Here is a 19,113-nt window from a genome sequence, read left to right as displayed (position 1 = left end):
GAGAGATTGGACAGCATGATTTTAATCCAAGCTTCTTTTTTTTTTATTTCTTTGCATGTGTCACATCTTTGCTGTCATCTATGTTGTAACATCTTTGTGAACATGGATATTATATCAGTTGGTGCCCTCATTATTATTTTTTTACTACCATTATGCATGTATACATGCACGGGATGTATGTTCCTACCCTTTCAGCATTCATACCCTATTAATTAAACTTGCTAATCCTCCCCTGGCAGTAGCATCATGCACCTTCCTGATAGAATTAATTGGGAGAAGATGCTTTTAAGTAAGCACTTAATTTAATTAAGGTGGTATTTTATGCTTGGTTTGCTTCTGTTTGGCCTAGTGAGACACTGGCTTGATGTACTTTAGCTTGCAGTGATGTGATGATTGCACGTTTGTGTGTGTGTCTGTATCTGTGTGTGTGTGTGTGTGTGTGTGTTGAAGAGGACCCATTTCTGGTCATTTTTCTTCTCTTCTCTAGCATCTGGCAGCCAACTGGAAACACATCCAGTCCTCCAAGAGGACCATTATCCACATCCCATCATTAGGTAGTTCTCGCTCCCCAAGACACACACACACACACACACACACACACACACACACACACACACACACACACACACACACACACACACACACACACACAAATCTTAGGCTTGCAGCAGTCATCCCAGACCCCACCGCTCTGCCGCTCCAGTCTTTACACTGGTCGAGTCTGCCTGTTTCATACAAACGGCTCTCTGCAGGAAAGCAGTCAGAGCATGATGACAGTCCATATGCCAGGGAGCTGAACAATTTGGTCTCAATTGCTGAATAATTTGCAGATTAAGCAAATGAAAAGCCGCGATGTCAAAATATTTCAGAAGCGGGTACTAGGGGAACGCTGCAGCAGAGCTGAACTAAATGAATAAAATAATTCAACGGCAAAATGAGATCACCCACTCTGTTTTGGTGCTAAAAATAGAGTGCAAACTATGATCCTTTTTTTTTTTTGTCCTAGTTTCAATTTGGCGCTTGCATTTAGTCTGTAATCAGGCATGTGCATTGTAAATCATTGAGCGATTGTCTAAAATTATTAAGCCTAATTACCAGCAGATGGAATGCTTTATTTGCACTTGGGGTGGCTATGGAGAGTGCTGTGTGAGCAAGGATAATTAGAAAGTTGAACCCCATTGTTGTTAATTAGCATGAATCCAATCATTTAATTACCTTGATTCATTTGAGGATTCTCTCTCAGGCAGATATCTAGCCAGAAATAGAGGGAAATACTGGAGGTATTGCTGGCTGTAGCTCTGCAGTGGCAGCACATGCCTACACATGGCTCCTGAGATGCCACTGAACCCCGTCTCTGCTTGTTATTGATCTAAATTAATCATCTAGTCGCTGCACTAAACTATAAATCATAGGCAAACATCCCCATGTCTGGAGCCTATCAGATTCCCTAGAGGCTAACGCAGAAGACGTTAACCTTACAGAGCTCCATGTTGCATGTCAGTTGGTTGTTCAAAATGCTTTTTTAATAGTTTTTTTTTCTACTAATTATAAGATTATAAGATCCTGTTGTATGTGCAGGATACTCCTGGAGACAACGCTTAAGTTTGAAGGGCTTTGACATCCTGCAGAATGTCCAGATATGTAGGCTGTGTGATGTCAGAGGTAGGAGCTTTCCCTGCACATTTTACTGTCACTATTCAACCAAGTGACTCCAAAAAGAGTCATAACCCCCAGGATCCCTCAAACCTCCACTGCTGTGTGTTTAGATGAGAATGTGGAGGTGATCTATGTGTCTCCGCGGCATCTTGGAAATGACATTTCTGACTATTACACCAGGCTCCTGGGTCTTCAAGGGACGACGGAGGTTGGTGATGCAGGGCCAGCTCAGTCTTCTGCCTCCATCAAGCGCTTTATCATCCTTACGCCTGATGCTGCAGATTATTTCCCGGTAAGGACTGGTTTTTGTGCAAAGTTAAAGACTGTTTATGTTTACAAATGCAAAGGATTTTGTACAAATCAAAAATGACATATTTCCAATATCTCAAAAATCCAGTGTTGCCAAGAGCTGTAGTATATCGTTTGCTGCAAGCATCTGTAATGTGTGAGTAGGCCTGTAGAGGGTAGCCTACTAGAGGGGATTTGTTGCAGCACTTGTAGCCACATGCACCGTGACACTGTTTTCCTCTGTTTGAATTTTTCTCATTTCACCTCAGTATTTTTATTTATTTTATTTTTTTGAGCATCTATGTTAGGTCAAGGTAAGCAAGTTCAACTGATGTTAAATCATGTTCATTTAGCTTAAGTGTCTGATTTGAGCCGCTGTCAATCATTAATTGAAATATAGTAATTGCTTTTTTTTAACCAAATACTCTCTTTAAATGTGATTTTGCGTTGTTTTATTGCTCTTTTTTTTATCATTTCAGTACATTATATTAGGTCTTTTGTTATGTGATGTTCTTTTTAAATGCAACACTCTTGTGCTGGATTAGGTGTACAGCATGGCATGGTCCTACTCTTTTCTTCATGGTGATTTTCCTTCTGTTTTGTTGTTAAACTGTGCCAGACGTGTTGCTGAGATGAATCACTGCTACCCATGGCTGGCAGCACATTCTGCCAGTGACAGAAGGGATAATTCCGTGTGGATCAAATAAATACAGATGTGAAGTAATTAGTTGTATTCCCAAGGAGCTCATTGCTAGCACACATTAAAGATGTGAGGGACAGGGGAAGCCTCCCACCAGCAGCTTTTATCAATTCAACCTGCTGGAATACAGGAGAGGTCAAAACCCTGCTGGCTATTACAATTATAGATCTGTTGTGTATACACGAGGATAAATCAGGTCAAGGGACAACCCTTGGAAGAGACACAGTCAGACGCTGTAGCCACTGTAGCCATCTCTCTCTCGCTCTCCTCTTGTTTCCCAGACCCACAACATGTGCCTGTCCACCCTGCTTAAGTACAGCCCACGCACCCTGCAGCGCATTAAGAACCTAATCCAGGGTAAGCATGCCTATATCGTGGGTGGTGTGGCCCATGTGGATGACCTGACTGTGGCTGATGAGCTGGGTGTGCCCATTTTGGGCCCAGAGCCGGCTGTGGCCCAGCTCTGCAGTACCAAGTCTGGAGGGAGGAGGATCTTCACAGCTTCAGATGTCACCTTACCCCCTGGGCGGGGGGACATTTACTCCCTTAACCAGGTCAGAGACCAAAAACACACAAACACACATGCAACAGCGGGGAGACTTAACAACAGCAAGAGTAGTCTTCCAGCTTTGCCAGATAACATGCTAGAATCAATTTACAGAGCATATCACTATTCAATAAATGTGTCATTTGTTTTGTCATTTGTACATCTTTTTATTTTGCTTATAGCTTCATGAAACTCTGGCCCTGCTGATGACTCCGAACCTGGATGGGCCACGCTGGCTTTTCAAGATGGACTCCGAGCTGGCTGGTCGTGGTACAGCGTACTGTGACGTGTGCCATCTTGGCTGCTATGGCTGGGCTCTGCAGAAGTACCACCGTTACGGTCCAGATCTATGGAGCACGAAATGGGCTCAGGTACAGATATGACCCCAAAGAATTACATCATTCACCACTCAATGTAACAATAAGCGGGGCCATTTTTCAAAGCCTGTTTTTACCGACAAGATTTTATGAATTGTTTTATTGAAGTTGTTTGCCTTTTGTTCCTGTTTTTTTTTGGATATTCTTTTCTTTTTATTTACCTTCCATATTTTCTATATGTTGAATATTTTTGTCAGTTTGCCATGCTTTTTTTGGTTACCACACAAAAGCTCTCTGTAGAATCTGACTTGAGGCAAGTTTTCTGGTGTTCATAATAAATTCAGGCTTATATTTAGAATCTGCCGTTTTCAACCTTACCCTCTGATGATTATATTTGGATACTGAAATAGTGTTTGTTCCGGTGCAAGGAGACTAGACAAAAACCAGAAGGCCCCTACATTGGCTAGATTAATGGCTCAGTGACTGAATCAAAGCATAGGTCACAGCGGGGTCAGAGATCGCCATCATTCAGCTCGGGGTAGTGTACCTTAAACATTCAGTGGCCCCTGTGGTACAGTGTTTCCAGCGTCATCCTTGCACCCACAGAGCATTAAATCAACAGCTGAAATATCTCAGCTGTTATCCATCCTCCGAGGCCTTACCTATTATAGTTAGAGTTGATCTGCTGGCAAGGACCATAAAATTTCCCAAAACCCTCACTTGACCAGTAATGACAATAAAAAGACAGCACAGCGATTTGTCACCAAGGACACCCTCTATTGTACATGATAGTAAAATAATTGCATCAATTAAAGTGAAATATTTTAACATGTTTCTTCAAAGAAGATTGAATTTCCAATGGCAGTAAGGGTTTTATCCACTGACTGAAGCCGATGGTGGCGTTTATGCTATTTGTAATGTCCCTAAATTGTGGAAACGGTATTCATTTGGTGGCGCCGAACCAATAATAGCGGCGACATTAGTATACAAGTATGTGGAGGACAAAGAAGCCTGATTATTACTATAATTATTGTCATTCCTTGTATCACCATTCACGATTTTCTTTCAATAGCATACATTTATATTTTCCCCGAAACACAATCCAAAATAAAGGATCAGTACCTGAAAATTAGAGAAGCGTTTCTATGGTGTGGCTGTGATAGGTACACAGCATCTGAACCTCTGGCGCTTATTTCTCATATGGTTACAAAGTAGCCTTTGATTTTCTGTCACGTGTTAATTACCGTGTTTTACCATTTAACGGGGAACTTGGAATAAACTAATTACACACTAATCGCTGTGGGCTCGGAGCGCAATCGTTGTACCTCGCATTCAATTCCAAATAATAGCAGCCATCTCAAGTTTCTTATGGCCTGCTTCACGTTGCTGCTGTTAGCTTCCTCTTTTATTCATGGCGTATGTGCAGTGTAGGGCTGTAATTGTTGTGGCATTGGTGCTGTTAATTATGGCAGAGAGCGGCTGAGCCTCAGCCAAGGTCCATAATGGTGAGTGAGGCAGCGCAGGAGAGTAAATGGCATTTATTTCACCAGCTGAGGTCCCGTGGAGAGGGAAGAGTGCTGAGGCCCTCAGCATAGGCTGACAGCCTCGGGGCTCCTGGGCCATATGGACACAACGCTTTAACTGGCCTTTAGTCTACACCTTGCTCTTTTAATCAAAGGCAAGCCCTCATGGCACGAACACAGGGCTTGATGCTATAATACCGTTTCCCCCAAAATGAGGAGGTCCCCCAGATTCATGTTAATGCCCCTCTTCTGTAAGGCCTTGTGTCTATTCAAGCTGGCAATTTAAACCTGGGTTGCATGGGGTGCTGTAAGAATAACACATTTTAAGCCTATAGAAATATGTTGTTGGTTAGATTAAAACATGTTAATATTTTATATCAATATATATCTCCTTGCCATCCTATACTCACAGCAGATACACTAGATGGATGCTTGAGTGTGCCATATTTAGAGATATAGTGCTCATTACGATGGCACTTAGCTGAAAAGATGTAGGCCGTGCTGCAGGAACACTGAAAACTAGTGAAAAGGATTGATCCTCACAATTCTGAATACTAATGTTTAATGTTTAATGTTTAATGTTTGTGGATGTATAAAGCCATGGCCATTAGAATAATAACAATTTATTAAATATTAATAGCATATAAAGCTATTGAATAAAGCGTTTCAAGCATTATTTCATAATTTAACACCTCATTACAAAAACCTTTTCTTCACATTAGAATAACCCTAAGTGACAATTAAAATATATTTTTATGGTGTTTTTAGCCTAACAATTGGAGGTCCCATTTCTGTAACGGTGGCTCACAAAGGAGTGAAGGAGTAAGGGAGTAGCTTTAGATTTAGTTTGAGCAGACTGCCTCCATATTGTTTAATTATTGCTTATTGTCAAGGGGCGCAGCGTGAAGAGGAGCAGCCGGGCTAAACTTGCAGAGGGAAAGAAAAATGAAAGCCATGTGGTCTTTTAGTACAATGCCATCTCGCTGATCCCCCCCCCCCCCCGTCCATGGAAAAGAAAAGCTGGAGGGGTTTGAGGAGGAGGGAGGGGGGCATCCACACCATGGAAGTCGAAGGAGAATAGTCTAAATATTGTGAGGCCTGTGGCCTCTAGCACAATGTTTTGGCCTCTGGTAAGCCCCCAGGCCTCTTTCAGCATTTACACAGAGAGAGTTTAAAGATGTGTAGATCTGCACCCACACAATGCCTGAGGGGAGCCGCACTCACACTTAAACACTCAAACACACAGCTTGCATATGGATCATTAGGCACAAGAGGGTAAAAATGACACCTAATAGCGTCAACAGATGGAGTATTTCTTTTTGTCATGCTGTGTGTAAAGAGATGTGGAACAACACCTTATTTAGGTTAAGTTCATCAACGAAATGGGTCATTTGATAATTACCTAAGCTAAAGAGGAAGAGGGGCTTTTGTGTGGATAATGTCCTTCTGCATATTGCGCAGTCTTTCTGTTTGCAAAGAGGACTGGTTTTCTTGAACCTGATTAATCTCTCGGATTAACTCTTTTTCATAATTTCCATAGTCAACTTTTGATGAATGTTTAATTTCGGGTTTTCTGTTTCCCTTGCGTTCCGGTTACGTCTCGACTCCGTGGTGACCAGCTTGCTTTCCTCCTTATAAGTGCCTCTGGTAAGGGATGTAAAATGATGAGGATGTATCTCATATTTTATTATTGTTTGTACATGTGAAGCTAGTCATGAGCTGTCAGGGGTTAAAGCCGAGGTGTTGCTCCATCTATTTGGCAGCGTTAAGGCACAATTTAAGTGAACAAATGTGCATACAAAGTCTATGGCAAGACAGATTATGGCCCCTGTGTTCTCAAGAAATACTGTTTCTCACTAGCGTAATGGAGAAATGGCAATCAAGGAAGCAGTGCTACATCTGTTTTATTTACGACCAGATTGCTCTGCTTTATGTGGACACCAAGCAAAGGTTGAATCCTATCACAAAGTACTGTGCGCAGTTTAAGTCCAAATAATTTATTGCAAACGCCTCTTTTTTTCTTTCTGCCCCGCTGTTTCTGTGAACTGCATAGGCAAAGTCTCAGGGTGAGTTTGCTCTTCCGTTGAAAATGGCAACCGTTCCTTTACACTTTTTGCCGCGCCATTGTCTGCTTTATGGCTTGTGTAGGGGGGAATCACTGTGTAGCATTTGACCTCGCCTTTTACAGTACTTGAATATGATGATGGCTATTACATGACTGGAATACCAACAACATAATCTGAAGTTCCATCTCCAGTGTAGCCAGACAGAATATAGTCTAGTCTAAACAAAGTGACGTTCTAGAGAGAGATAGAAGAACAAAGACTATTTCCATTTAGAAATTAGACTTTTTTTTTAATTGGGTGAGAAGAAAGGCAGACATTTTAGCTGTTTGTAAAAGAAATCCATTTTAAAGCAGCTGTAGACAACTTTTCAACCCCCCCCCCCCCAGCACTTTCAAGTGTTTTTCTTGTTTGCGCCGCTGTCGCAAAGACGACCGGATTGCTTTGTTTATTGGCAGCCTGCCTACTGTCCAAACCAAGAAACAACGGTACGAATCCCAATTGGAACTAGAAACCCTGATCTCCATGCTATGATAAAGGCAGAGTAAAACATCCGGTAGTATTAATAAGTTGGCAGGTTGTGTTACTTACTGATCCAGTAGGAAGAATACCAACTGAATGTTGGTTTGGAACCCGCTCAAGTCCCGGGTGTTGTATCGAACTCTGTTTCCCCGTCGAGTTCTGTTTACCCCTAGCCAGAGTTCGATACAAGACCGGGATACTTGATTAACCTAACCTAACCTCATCCTAACCCTAGCCTAAATTCAACCTAACCCTTACTTGAACCAAATTGTAACCATTAGCTAGCCTGTTTCCATGCGAACGCTTTCATTTGGCTAGGGGGAAACAGATCTCAATGGGGAAACAGAATTCGATAGAACACCGGAGCCTACTCCATCAAGTGAATGCCCATCTGAGAGGTTCATACTTGTTTTCCTTCTGTTTCTATCACTCTCCCACTTTGCCTTTTTTGCCCTCTCTGTCAACGGGGTTCTTTTTCTCTTGTCGGTTAGAGTTTCCACTGTCACTTCGGTTGTCCACCATTTCCACTGCTGGGAATAGCTACCTGGGAAAACACAAGCGCTATCCTCTTCCTATTTTGGTTGCGCAATGGTTGTCGAACTTCCTTTGTGCCGTAAATTGAGCCTTTGTTTTCCCATGAAATCGTACCTGGTGGCAGACAGAATTGCACAGTGAAAGCGAGGCTTATAGGGAACCAATCTAAACACCGATGGTGTCGTTATTCTATAGCCATTACACTGTGCAATCAACATTTACTCCATAATGATAAATTAAAGCAAAAATATTGTCTACTGCCACTTTAACCACCCACCTTATTGCACCCAGAACCATGCAGCTAACAGTACTAAGGAATAAACTGCTCCGTCTTATTAGACACTTTGTCCCCACTAAACAAAAGCATTTTTGAATTAAAATGTAGGGTGTATGGCAAAATGTTCAAATGACATTTTGCAGAGCCACGTTTGCTACTTTCACTGCATTACAGCATGTTCAGGGGAGAGACTGTGCATTTATTACCATGCTGTTTTAGGGACAACTACAGCAAAAGTTGGCAATTAACAGCATAATTAAATGGCAAAACCATTATGGCATTTCCTAGTTACAGAAACAAGAGTAATATCGATCCTAGTCAAACCCTGATTGATCCCCGGATAGATGTGGTTAGCTTAGGTATTCATCAGCCGCCCAGTGGAGGGAGTTGTTATTGAGGGCAGGTGCTGTCTGCGCTGCTGTGAGGTAAAGCCATTAGACTCCTGAGGCCTTCTGATAATAGGTTGTCACTCATGGATAGACCTGCTTGCTGTATCCATTAGACACACCACAAAGAAATTAAGGCAGCCACCAAAGGTCTCAAGGATAACTCCGTTACTGGAATCGTCCAGATAATACAAGGGCATTCCTAGCGACATGGGTTGACACTTGGAATGCTATGATAATGAGATAAAATAAAGTCACCTAAGCATGCTTGCCTGCACTTGCATGAAAAAACTGTACAAAGCGCCCATAGATCAGCCCCCAACTTGAATCCAAGACCGTTCCCAACATACTAATATTTCCACTTTAATTTTTACAGGAGCCTGTTCTGCTTAAATATTTAGATGAGGTCCCTGAGTGGCTGGCACATCATGCCCAGCCTGCTGAAACCTCATGTTATCCCAACTGGACCTGTTTCCTGAAGACCTTCCTCAGGCAAGGTCAGATACCTATTGTCAGAGACTGAATGCTATTCACCAGTAACCCCATTTAGAAGCCGCCAGCTCGATTTTTCCATGCTTTTTTTTTAGTGCTTAGATGTTTCCTGTGTGCACAGACAAAAACCAGATTGTTCTCCTGTTACTTTTGTTGGTTGTTAAATATCTGTTGCTACCATGTTTGAAATGCTTATATTGTAGCACAATAACATTATGCGAGAGCTCAGGTGTTTTTTGTTTTTGTTTTTTTTGGTACTCTGCCCCAAACAGCCTTGTTTGTATTGTATCCACGCGCCACTCATTGCCCCCTAACCTCTGTGTCTCCAGGTGGGGTGGTGGAGGCCTACCCCCCCGCAGACAGCGTGGCATGTCTGACAGTGGATCTCTTGCTGGAGCCAGGGGGTGAGGTGACCATGTTGTCCTGCGGAGACCAACTCCATGGCTCCTGTCGGCTGGCGACCGTAGGCTCCTCTGTCCCCCAAACCTCGGTACGCCCAGATGTCCTGCATTCCATCTGCACACGAGTGGGTCGAGCCTGCCTTCAGCACCACATCACAGGCTACGTCTCTCTGGACCTGGTCACTTTCCTGGACCCCAGCACCCTGGTGCAGAAGGTGAGACACAGCCAGCACAAGAAGAGGTTTAAGCTCATACTACCAGGGTACTTATTGTCAGGCTATTGCTGCACACTACATTTTACCATACCAGTCAGAGAGATCAATTTTTTGGCTGGGTCAAGGATCCACATGAGTAGATAGATGCCTCCCTTACTGCTCCCCAGGGACCTGTGAAACAGGCAAGGCAAACAGTGGGCATGGGGCCAAATGTTTCACAGGGGCGTCTAATAAACTGTCAGGTCTTATTGTGTCAATACACTGATTTCACCACCGTTTAAGTCTTGTCCTTTAACCTCACGACACCCGACATACTCAGAGCCACCTATCATTCAAACAAAAGGTCATTCTAAAGTGAAGTGATTGCTTCTCGGGGACACCCCGTCAGTTTTTAACCCCTGACTGGTTATTTGCCGTGCTTTCATCATATTTGTCTTGATATTATAACAAGACATCTTACCTCATTTGTCAGGATTTAGTTTTAGTTTGAAACCTGCTTGATTTATGATATTGGAAATAGACTGCTTTATGATGGTTTAACCTCTGCTCCCGGCATGTGGCCAAATTGACTATCTATTGATCCAGAGCTGCAAAATGCCATATCTTTGTTTACAAAATGGTCCATAAAACACAGAGCTCACAATAAAGTGGAGAAAGTACCATAACTACTTTGCAGTTTTGCAAAGGGTCTGAGTGAGGACAAATTGTAGGAACTGTGGTTTCTATTTTTCCTCTCGCAAAACACCATCACAAAACAAAACGATTTATTACCATCCCTTTGAGAATAGAGTTACTATTTGATGTTTTGTTTATTTGTTTTATATATATATATATATATATATATATTATTTTTTTTTTTTTTGTGGTCAATATTGTATTCATTCATAGAGGATCTACAACCAGATAGAACCTGGGGTCAGTCAGGGCTGATGTGTGTTTGCCACTAGGGGGTAGTATCTCATGGATTGAGCGCTTGCAGACAGCCTGTAAGGTAAAGCAGCTCCAGTCTCGAAATTCTAAGTATTTGTCATTGAACTACATTTTCAGCCAGCCCTAATTTTGGTTGTTTTGACATAAAAACAAAAAACATGACAGAAACTCTGCTGGCAGAGCTGTGTCTACGGGCTTCCGAGTTTTCTTCATTACACCCAACGGCCGATGGTCCGTTTCAGAATTTCATATAAACAAAAGAAGCTTTAACTATAGTGCCAAAGCTTTGTGAAATTATCTCAGACATATAGAACTGTGCAGTTAAATTGATAAACAACTTAAATTTATGGCTTAAATCTAATGTAAACTAAAGTGGTATATGAAATGCTTTTTATCACGTCACAGAAACGGCCCTGCTTTTCACAGTGGATGGAGCATGGCAACCAAAAATGTAATTTTGGCTGGGACGGTGACCATGAATCGAATGAGATTGGTGCACAACGTTATTAAGAATAGACTGAAACAGCATGTGCCTGAACAGAAGTGTGAGCTTTCTAATCTAAATCATGTAGTCATACTAACCCCCCCCCCCCACACACACACACACACACACACAGAGCCCAGACAGAGGACGGCCACACTGGCAAAACTGTCTGGGTTTAAACATCAATTTAGATTCAAACCTGTTGCTAAAAGCTGCCTACTTTATTTGACGGGGAGAAGTGGGTCACATATGTTTGCCCTTTCAGTCTTTCCTCACATTGTGGAACAGTGGAGCCCCAGCTGCAGCATCAAGGTTTTTAATGAAAATGCAAGGCAACAGAAAACAGTTACAATCCAGGCTTATATTTCCCACAGCTTTGTTAAAAGCGACAATGGGACATCGGGGTTTGATTTTTGGTTTGTGTAGTTGAATGGCTCCATGGAATGTCCGTTACCCAGTCCCGGGTACCAGCCTGCAGCTTAGAGCCTCTTCAGTGCACTGGCAGCCACATCTCGCACTAGAGTATATTCAGTGCAGTATATGCTGCTGAACTGTTGCCAGACATGTATGTAGTTTGCAGTTTTGGCTGTTGCTTTGACTTGCGCTTACATGTCCAAATGTGCGTATGTTTTCTTCATGTCCCATGTCCCATATGTTTTCTTCGTGTCTCACTCTGTTTGTGTGTGTTTTTGAAGATTTGAACTGCATAGGATAGGCTCTAGCATCCCCGCAACCCTGAGACCAGGATAAGCGGTTTGGATAATGGATGGATGGATGGATGGGTGGATGAACCGCATAGTTATTATCCAAATTAAATAAGACAGATAAATAAATGATGCAGAAAGTCTGCATCATGTTGCATGGTGCAAAAAAAAAAAAAAAAAGACAATGCCCAGACTATTTCTTTTCAAAAATGGCATTTTTTAAGTACTGAAAAATATTTTTTGCATGATTTTTTTTTTGGAGCTTCACAAAAATAATTTGAGACTGCCAGCAAAAGTCACAGATAATCGCCTTTTTTTTTCTAATGAGGAAAAAATAATTTCAGTTCAGTGTTACAACATTGTTAAATCACAATGGTACCCATGCTTTTGTGCTTTTTAAACTTGTTCAGGGAGATGTTAACCTTGGTTAACAACAGACACTTTTGTCATTTTCAAATTGGTTCTCCAAGCATGTGCCGCTTAATTAGCTGGCAACGGTCATTTTGTTGATTCATAATATTATGCGTTTGAGTAAAACTATGCGAGGAAAACGATTGTCGGGCCAGTGTTGTGGTCAGATGTCCATGTGCTTGCAGAGATAAAGCGTCAGGCTGCAGCCTGTGTGGTGGTGTGTGGTGTAGCGGGCGGGCTATTTGCATTCAGTGGCAGGAGCGTTTACTTTGACAAATAGGAACAGCAAAGGGAGGCAGCCGACTGCCACTTAGTTATTAACAACTCCTTCACTGGTGATTTATTTGCCACTTTTGAAGAAAGGGCATAGCTATTAGATTATTATCAAGAAAATTAGCCCTGTTTAAGCAGAGGGCTATGACCATACCTGACCCCTTAATATACTTATAATGATGCCATTTACCATACATATCTGAAGTTAGCTTCTCACTAGACATGAGCCAACTAGCCCTGGGCAGACTGGATCCACACACTCAGGGAAGGACTTCCTCTGTGTCTCCATATCTCAAGTACCGAAAAATACCTAACTAAAATACCCGGTCTCTTCATAGTTAAAACTGTTCATAACGCTTTTCTTTCCCCCCTGCCTCTCAACGTGGATACTATTGAAAGGACTGAAAAGGTACTGGCCTTGTTCTATCTAGTTCTTGATAAAGGTCTTTGAATTAAATTATTTATCCCCCCCCCCTACATTCGCTGTGACATGGATCCTATGCTTTTCCGTTTGCAGGTGTGGGCTGTTGACTTGGACCTGAAGTACAGTAACCAGCTGGCCATGACCCAGATGCTGCTGTCTGCGACTGGCGGAAAGCTGGATTGCCACACGTGTTGTTTAGAAGCGCCGGTGCCAATTAAGGAGAGCTCTTCTGACCATCAGATAGCAGCTAAAGTATCACTTCACGTCTGGCATTATTTAAGATAACTGTTAAAGAGTGAAAAGCGGTTTTGTTCTAACCTAATGGTTTTCTGGGAAATATACAGTTTATGTTTAACCTCGACTCAACTGTGACTGCCTGGCCGAAAACAAAGCAGAGCCTTCAGAGCTAATTATTCCACCACTGGAGTAATCGTAAAGATTGATCAGTGTTTTGCTATTCATTTTTGTTAAATACAACTAAATGCTGTAATTACGCACGGGGCTCAATTGGTGTTTAGGTGCCGGATTCATTATCATTTTGATAGATGAGCCTAAATAATCAACACATTAATAATTCATACCATATTCATTATGCATGTGTATGCATGCCTGAACACCTCATCAACCTGGTGCCGGGCCTTAAACAAAAGACTTCTTTTATTAGCAGCATGCCTGGCTTTACGCTTGTTAATCCGCGACTTGTATTATTTTATCAAACATTCATTTAGTTGGTGGCCTGGTGTTTTAGGGCAGCATTTCAGCCACCGCACTGGTTAATGGCTTTAGCGGCGGCCATCATTAGGGGCTCGCAGATTACAAACACAATTAAGTCCCCGCTGGACACGTTTATTGTTGTGTGACGGTCCAGTGTTTGACAACTAGAAACGCAGCCATCACAGTGAGTTATGGGCCATCTCCTGAGCTCACGGGGCCTTAATCCTGCTAGCTTTTGCCTCCCAAAGGTGTCTGTGGCCCTCGCACAATTTTGTCCAATGAGCCCCACCATCTGTAATCAACCTCTTTAGCGTTATTTATGTCACACACATTCTTAAAATGTGTATTTTTTGAGGGAAGTATTTTTCATATTGTTCTTTGTTCACTAGTGATTTTTTTTGTTGTTGTTGTCTTCTGATAAGTAAGAAAATTTGAGATCCCAAAAGTGTGATTCTTTTGATTGGCATCGTACAATTAAGTGTTTCTTGTATTTGGGGTGTCTTCCAAACATTAATTGTTCCTCCCGGTAGTTAATTAAAAGAGTCCCAACAGTTTACCACATGTGCCCCACACTCATCATGTTCACTAATCACACAAACTCCCCAAACTCAGTACTGACCCCAAAGATTCAGGGATCAGCCATCTCTACTCAGGCCGTGTCAGTTATATTTTAGTTCACAATACAATTATACATGAAAGGGCAATTTCCTTTTTTGCCACAAATAAGTCTAATGAAAATAACTAATGCCAACAATCATTCACCCCACCATGTCTCTTATTTTTTAATTGCCTCCTCTCTTCCTTCTCTTAGCCTGCCACAGATTATCGCTATGCTGTCATTGGGAGTCGCTTGCTTCACGCCAACTTGTCTATGGTGTATCGTAATATTTTCTTTAAGATGTGCAAGTTTCAGGGCATCGGATTTGACGTTAAGGTAAAACATTCTGTTTGGGTGAACTGATCGGCCACATCTTCCCAATTACATATTGCTAACGTTGGCAACACATTACATGATGAATTTAATTTACATCAACAGACTCCTTTTGTAACAGTGAATATGCGACTCTTGTATTCAATTACAGAAGAAGCGAGGGACAGGTTTTGCTCTTTATGGCATCAGTGAGAGACATAGCCTTGGGATGGTGTAAGTACTTCTCTATATCATGTAACATTTATTTTTACAGTTACTCTTATTTAATTGGAAAAATGGCTTTTTCCGATTAGCCACACATTTTCTTTCCCCTATTTGGCTGTGTAATTCACTCTAAAAGTGGCCCTAAAAAGGTGACAAAATTACTAATTTTTGATGGGAGAATGGGTAGTCTAGTCAAATTCAGTCTATCAGTTGTTATTTAGTAAGGGCGTAAGAAAATATCGATACACTCGAGTATCGTAATATTATCTTTTGTGATACCGTATCGATTCTCAAAACCACTATATCGAGTTTTAATTGTTTACATGTAAAGGTTCATGACAAATATTTTGTGCTGTGTGTAACCCCATGACTGCTAGATACCAGTGTTGTAATCTATCTTCAGCCGTTTGACTCTTCCACTCCAACGCAACAATGTAAACTGAGACAGGAAGTAGCATAAGCACAGAGAACACAGGCCTATGAAATTGCAATCTATCACCTTTCTTACAGTATTGCAATATATCACGATATATTGAATCGTAACCCCTGTATCGTGATACATATTGTATCGCCAGATTCTCGCCAATACACAGCCCTATTATTTATATGGCACGTTTCATACATTCAGATGAAATACAATGTACTTTAAATAGTAACCAAATTAGAAAAAAGGTCATCATAGTGACATTTGATCATTTAGTCATTAAGACAGAGGAAAATCTTACACGGATATAGAGAATAGGCACAGCAGAGGTGTAGTTCCTGGTGGGATAGTTAATCCTAGGCCAGCAGGGATACACAAACATCTCCAGATGCAGTAGACACAACCACACTACTGTCCCTGAGCAAAAACTAGCCCTTTTTATCTGGTCTTGGCTCTAAAACAGATCCTATAAAGTAATTTGGGCAGCACGGTGGCGCAGTGGTTAGCGCTGTCGCCTCACACCAAGAAGGTCCTGGGTTCCAACCCCGGGGTTGTCCAACCTTGGGGATCATCCCAGGTCATCCTGTGTGTCTGTGGTGGGTTTTCTCCGGGTGCTCCAGTTTCCCCCATCATAAAAAAGAAGACATGCATGTTAGGGTTAATACTCCTGTCTGTGCCCTTGACCGAGGCGTGGCAAGACGAACTGGAGTTGGTCCCTGGGTGCTGCATGGCAGCTGCCCACTGCTCCTAGCTACACAGCTAGGATGGGTGAAATGCAGAGCATAAGTTCCCCACGGGGATTAATAAGTATCTCAAAATAAAAAAAAATTTAAAATTTTTTTTTGACATTGATCACTTATTTGTAGCTCATCAGCATGCACGTTACTTTACTAAAATAAACAAATAAATACTATCTACTACCTATATATCATGAGCACTGCTGGAGATTGTAAAAAAAAAAACCAGACAAAACTAAATCCCTGCGATATCCCCATTTCCAAGAGTTTTGTTCTCTGAAAGTAGAGGCACTTCTAGAGAATTAAGATGTCACCTATGGCTTAGTAAACGTAATCCCTATAGCAGGTTATAAAAGGAGGGTTATTTAAGATATTTATCGCACAAATTCTGCAGCCGAATAACAGTTCAATCTAGCTGTACTCACTTCTCACCCTGAAGACCGAGGATGCAGTCAGATGAAAGTTCTCATTTAACCACCACCACCACCAGATCAACAAGATGATTGTTTCTTAGCTGGCGGCGAGGGGCTCATTAGTAAACTCGTTTGTTTGGGGTGTTGTTAATAGAAGCATCTCGGAGGATCTCCAGGGAGCCCTAGTGACCTTTGCTCGGAATCTGTCAGTCATTCATCAGGAAATATCATCCCCTAAAACGCAAGGAGAGACCAATTTCAAGGTACCGTGTTAATGACCTAACGATCTCACGTCATCTACATCATGAGGGTACATTGTACATTCAATCAAGCTGCAGCCAGCGTGAATGCTCTTTCCTAGGACAGGTTTGACCAGGTAATGAATGAATGTTAAAGTAGTAATAATAGAGGGCTTTCTGAGGGATCCTGGTCATGTGGAATAGCCGTGGATGATGATTTTATTAATGATGTTGTAAATTAACCTTTCTTGTAATCATTTTAGGACCTGATCAAGGAACTAGAAGATATTCCACGGACGACCGCCCAGAACAAAGTGCAAGCAGTGGAAGATGACAAAGCTGTTGCCTGATGTCGACTCGGATTTACATAAATCACGCTGTGATTATTTGAACCACAACGCGCCGGCGGATCGATGCTGTTGAAAATGGAGCGAGCCGCGTTTATCGGATTGATTGGAGTCTCTGTCCGTATCTGAAAGGTTATTAACAGTGAAGGGTTTTGTAAGTTTTTAGGTCTCATCAAGCAGCTCCGATAGATTAAAAAATAAACTTGACTGAGCACCTTCCTCGTTTTATTGCTCTATGCACGAGATCATTTCCACCCAGGAACCAGCATGAATTAATATTATTTATTGGGGTTTTTTTTTTATCCCGGTCGTTTAAAAAGGAATTGGTCAGTTGCGTCGTAATCCAGGAAAATGCAGCCGGACGACGTTTCCAGTCGGACGGGTTTAAGAGACGTACGCGGGGGGAGAGCGAGCCGGGGCTGCAGTGTTGGTTAGCAGCGTCCGGTTTACTGCGTTCATACGAGAGGACGCGCACAAGTAGACGCAGTCCTGTGTGGTGGAGGTCAGCGAGGAAGGTTTAATATCCTGTTAAGGTCGTTAGTCGAAACTAATAAGTCACCTGACATCGACTAATAACGCTAGCACAGCCACGTTAAAAAAACATTTGGGGGAAAAAAAGGGATAGGTGCCTGTTCTCGTTGGGAAGGTCCTAAAATTGCCCAACTTGCTCGTGCCTCTCTCCACGACTCTCACGGATCATTTGAGGTGCAGGCAGAAGGTCGTTTTTGGGGTAAAATCATTCGGTCTTTCCGTCCTCAAGTTTGGCTTTGACTCAGCAGACTGTTTGTTTGTTGCTGATTTTATCTAAGGAACGGGGGGGGGTTACATAAACATGAGCCATTATGTTTTTGTTGCAGTTCCTTGTTTTAGACGTCAGCGAGGAGAACCTGTTGCACTTGAGGAATGAGCTATGAAGGCAGTTTTGAGGGCAATTCACCGTATTTTCTTAAAATGTGCACTGTTTCCAAGTACATTTGGCAAGACTGGGTCCCGTCCCACAGCCTCCGAGGTTTTGACATGCCACCTGATGCAACGTAGACTGCCACCATGGACCTCATACTGTGTCCGCTACAGTGCTGTTCACAATGATCAGTTTGGACGGTCAAACTTCAACTGGAGTGTCCAAGGAGCTAATTACCATATACTAAGAACAGGCTGCTTCCCTTTCATTAAATACCACTGCACCAAAGCACCTCCGCAGGACCTGGACTTCGAGGACAAGTTTTTCACCATGCTGAAAGTCATCAATCTAGGTCAGTACGAGGTTTAGAGTTTTGTTTGATCTGTACAAAGTACCAGGCTTTTGTTTATTAAATCATTATACATGAACAAAATGTGTCCGTTTGTTACAGGTATCCCCTGTTTAGCCTATGGTATAGGCTGCTGGCTGGTGGTGGGGGCTGCAGAAACTGTGCAGACCAGTGCTGGACCTGTGACGGTCTACTTTGCCTACAAGGAGGATGAAGGAGCACAGTTCTGAACTAAGAACTTAAGACTCTTGAAGTGTAATTAAAATCTAAATACTGTGACCCTGTTTATTTATAGCTGTATAATTCAATCAGTGTTCATCAATGTTCACCAATTAAATGTAATTTCAATTGCATTATTACATTTGTTCATCACAACAGTGTATGATTTCATACTTTGTACACTGTCTGACACTTCCCCGTCACAATACAACACAGCCACTTGTTTTTCATGTCAAAAGAATATACTGTAAACTCATGCACAAGTTTATCCTTTAGATTTTTCATTTTTACTAAAATATGGGGTTATGAATAATTGGAGAGTGTGTACTTAGTGCACTTTAATTGGGGTTAACCGGGTTAGAGCTGAATTCTCTAATTTTTGAAAATGAAATACTAATATTCCAACCGACAAAAAGTTCAAAAGCCAAAAGGCTACAATTCAAAACTGTTTTGCCTTGGAAGCTGGCGCTCAGGCATTTAAGAAAAAG

At 42.0% G+C, this 19,113-nt stretch overlaps 2 protein-coding genes across 3 annotated transcripts in view; both read left to right on the top strand.

The window, feature by feature from the left end:
* Positions 1–17,159, top strand: part of iqch (IQ motif containing H) — a 29,902-nt gene extending 12,743 nt beyond the window's left edge. The window contains 12 exon segments of the mRNA XM_056282473.1: positions 488–554; positions 1,579–1,662; positions 1,767–1,948; positions 2,926–3,198; positions 3,374–3,562; positions 9,190–9,310; positions 9,635–9,921; positions 13,241–13,399; positions 14,673–14,795; positions 14,944–15,005; positions 16,725–16,833; positions 17,073–17,159. Coding sequence (XP_056138448.1) covers positions 488–554; positions 1,579–1,662; positions 1,767–1,948; positions 2,926–3,198; positions 3,374–3,562; positions 9,190–9,310; positions 9,635–9,921; positions 13,241–13,399; positions 14,673–14,795; positions 14,944–15,005; positions 16,725–16,833; positions 17,073–17,159 — 1,743 coding nt within the window.
* Positions 17,160–17,596: 437 nt separating this feature from the next.
* c6h15orf61 (chromosome 6 C15orf61 homolog) lies at positions 17,597–18,818 on the top strand. 2 transcript variants are annotated; one of them, XM_056282148.1, is made up of 3 exons: positions 17,597–17,886; positions 18,014–18,409; positions 18,509–18,818. In XM_056282148.1, the coding sequence occupies exons 2-3, from the start codon at positions 18,067–18,069 to the stop codon at positions 18,634–18,636; spliced, it is 471 nt and encodes a 156-aa protein (XP_056138123.1). In that variant the 5' UTR covers positions 17,597–17,886; positions 18,014–18,066; the 3' UTR covers positions 18,637–18,818. The 2 variants fall into 2 exon arrangements, with proteins under 2 accessions (XP_056138123.1, XP_056138122.1); XM_056282147.1 differs by having other exon boundaries at positions 17,597–18,409.
* The last annotated feature ends 295 nt before the right edge of the window (positions 18,819–19,113 follow it).

This window comes from Lampris incognitus, chromosome 6 (assembly GCF_029633865.1).
Source record: "Lampris incognitus isolate fLamInc1 chromosome 6, fLamInc1.hap2, whole genome shotgun sequence".
NCBI classification, from domain to species: domain Eukaryota; kingdom Metazoa; phylum Chordata; class Actinopteri; order Lampriformes; family Lampridae; genus Lampris; species Lampris incognitus.
This window is presented reverse-complemented; position numbering and strand designations above follow the sequence as displayed.

Bases quoted from the DNA above. Each gene is read 5' to 3' on its own strand.
- c6h15orf61 (XM_056282148.1), top strand. From the start codon at position 18,067: ATGAAGGCAGTTTTGAGGGCAATTCACCGTATTTTCTTAAAATGTGCA. The intron at 18,410-18,508 runs GTCAGTACGAGG...CGTTTGTTACAG, and splicing joins GCTGAAAGTCATCAATCTAG to GTATCCCCTGTTTAGCCTAT.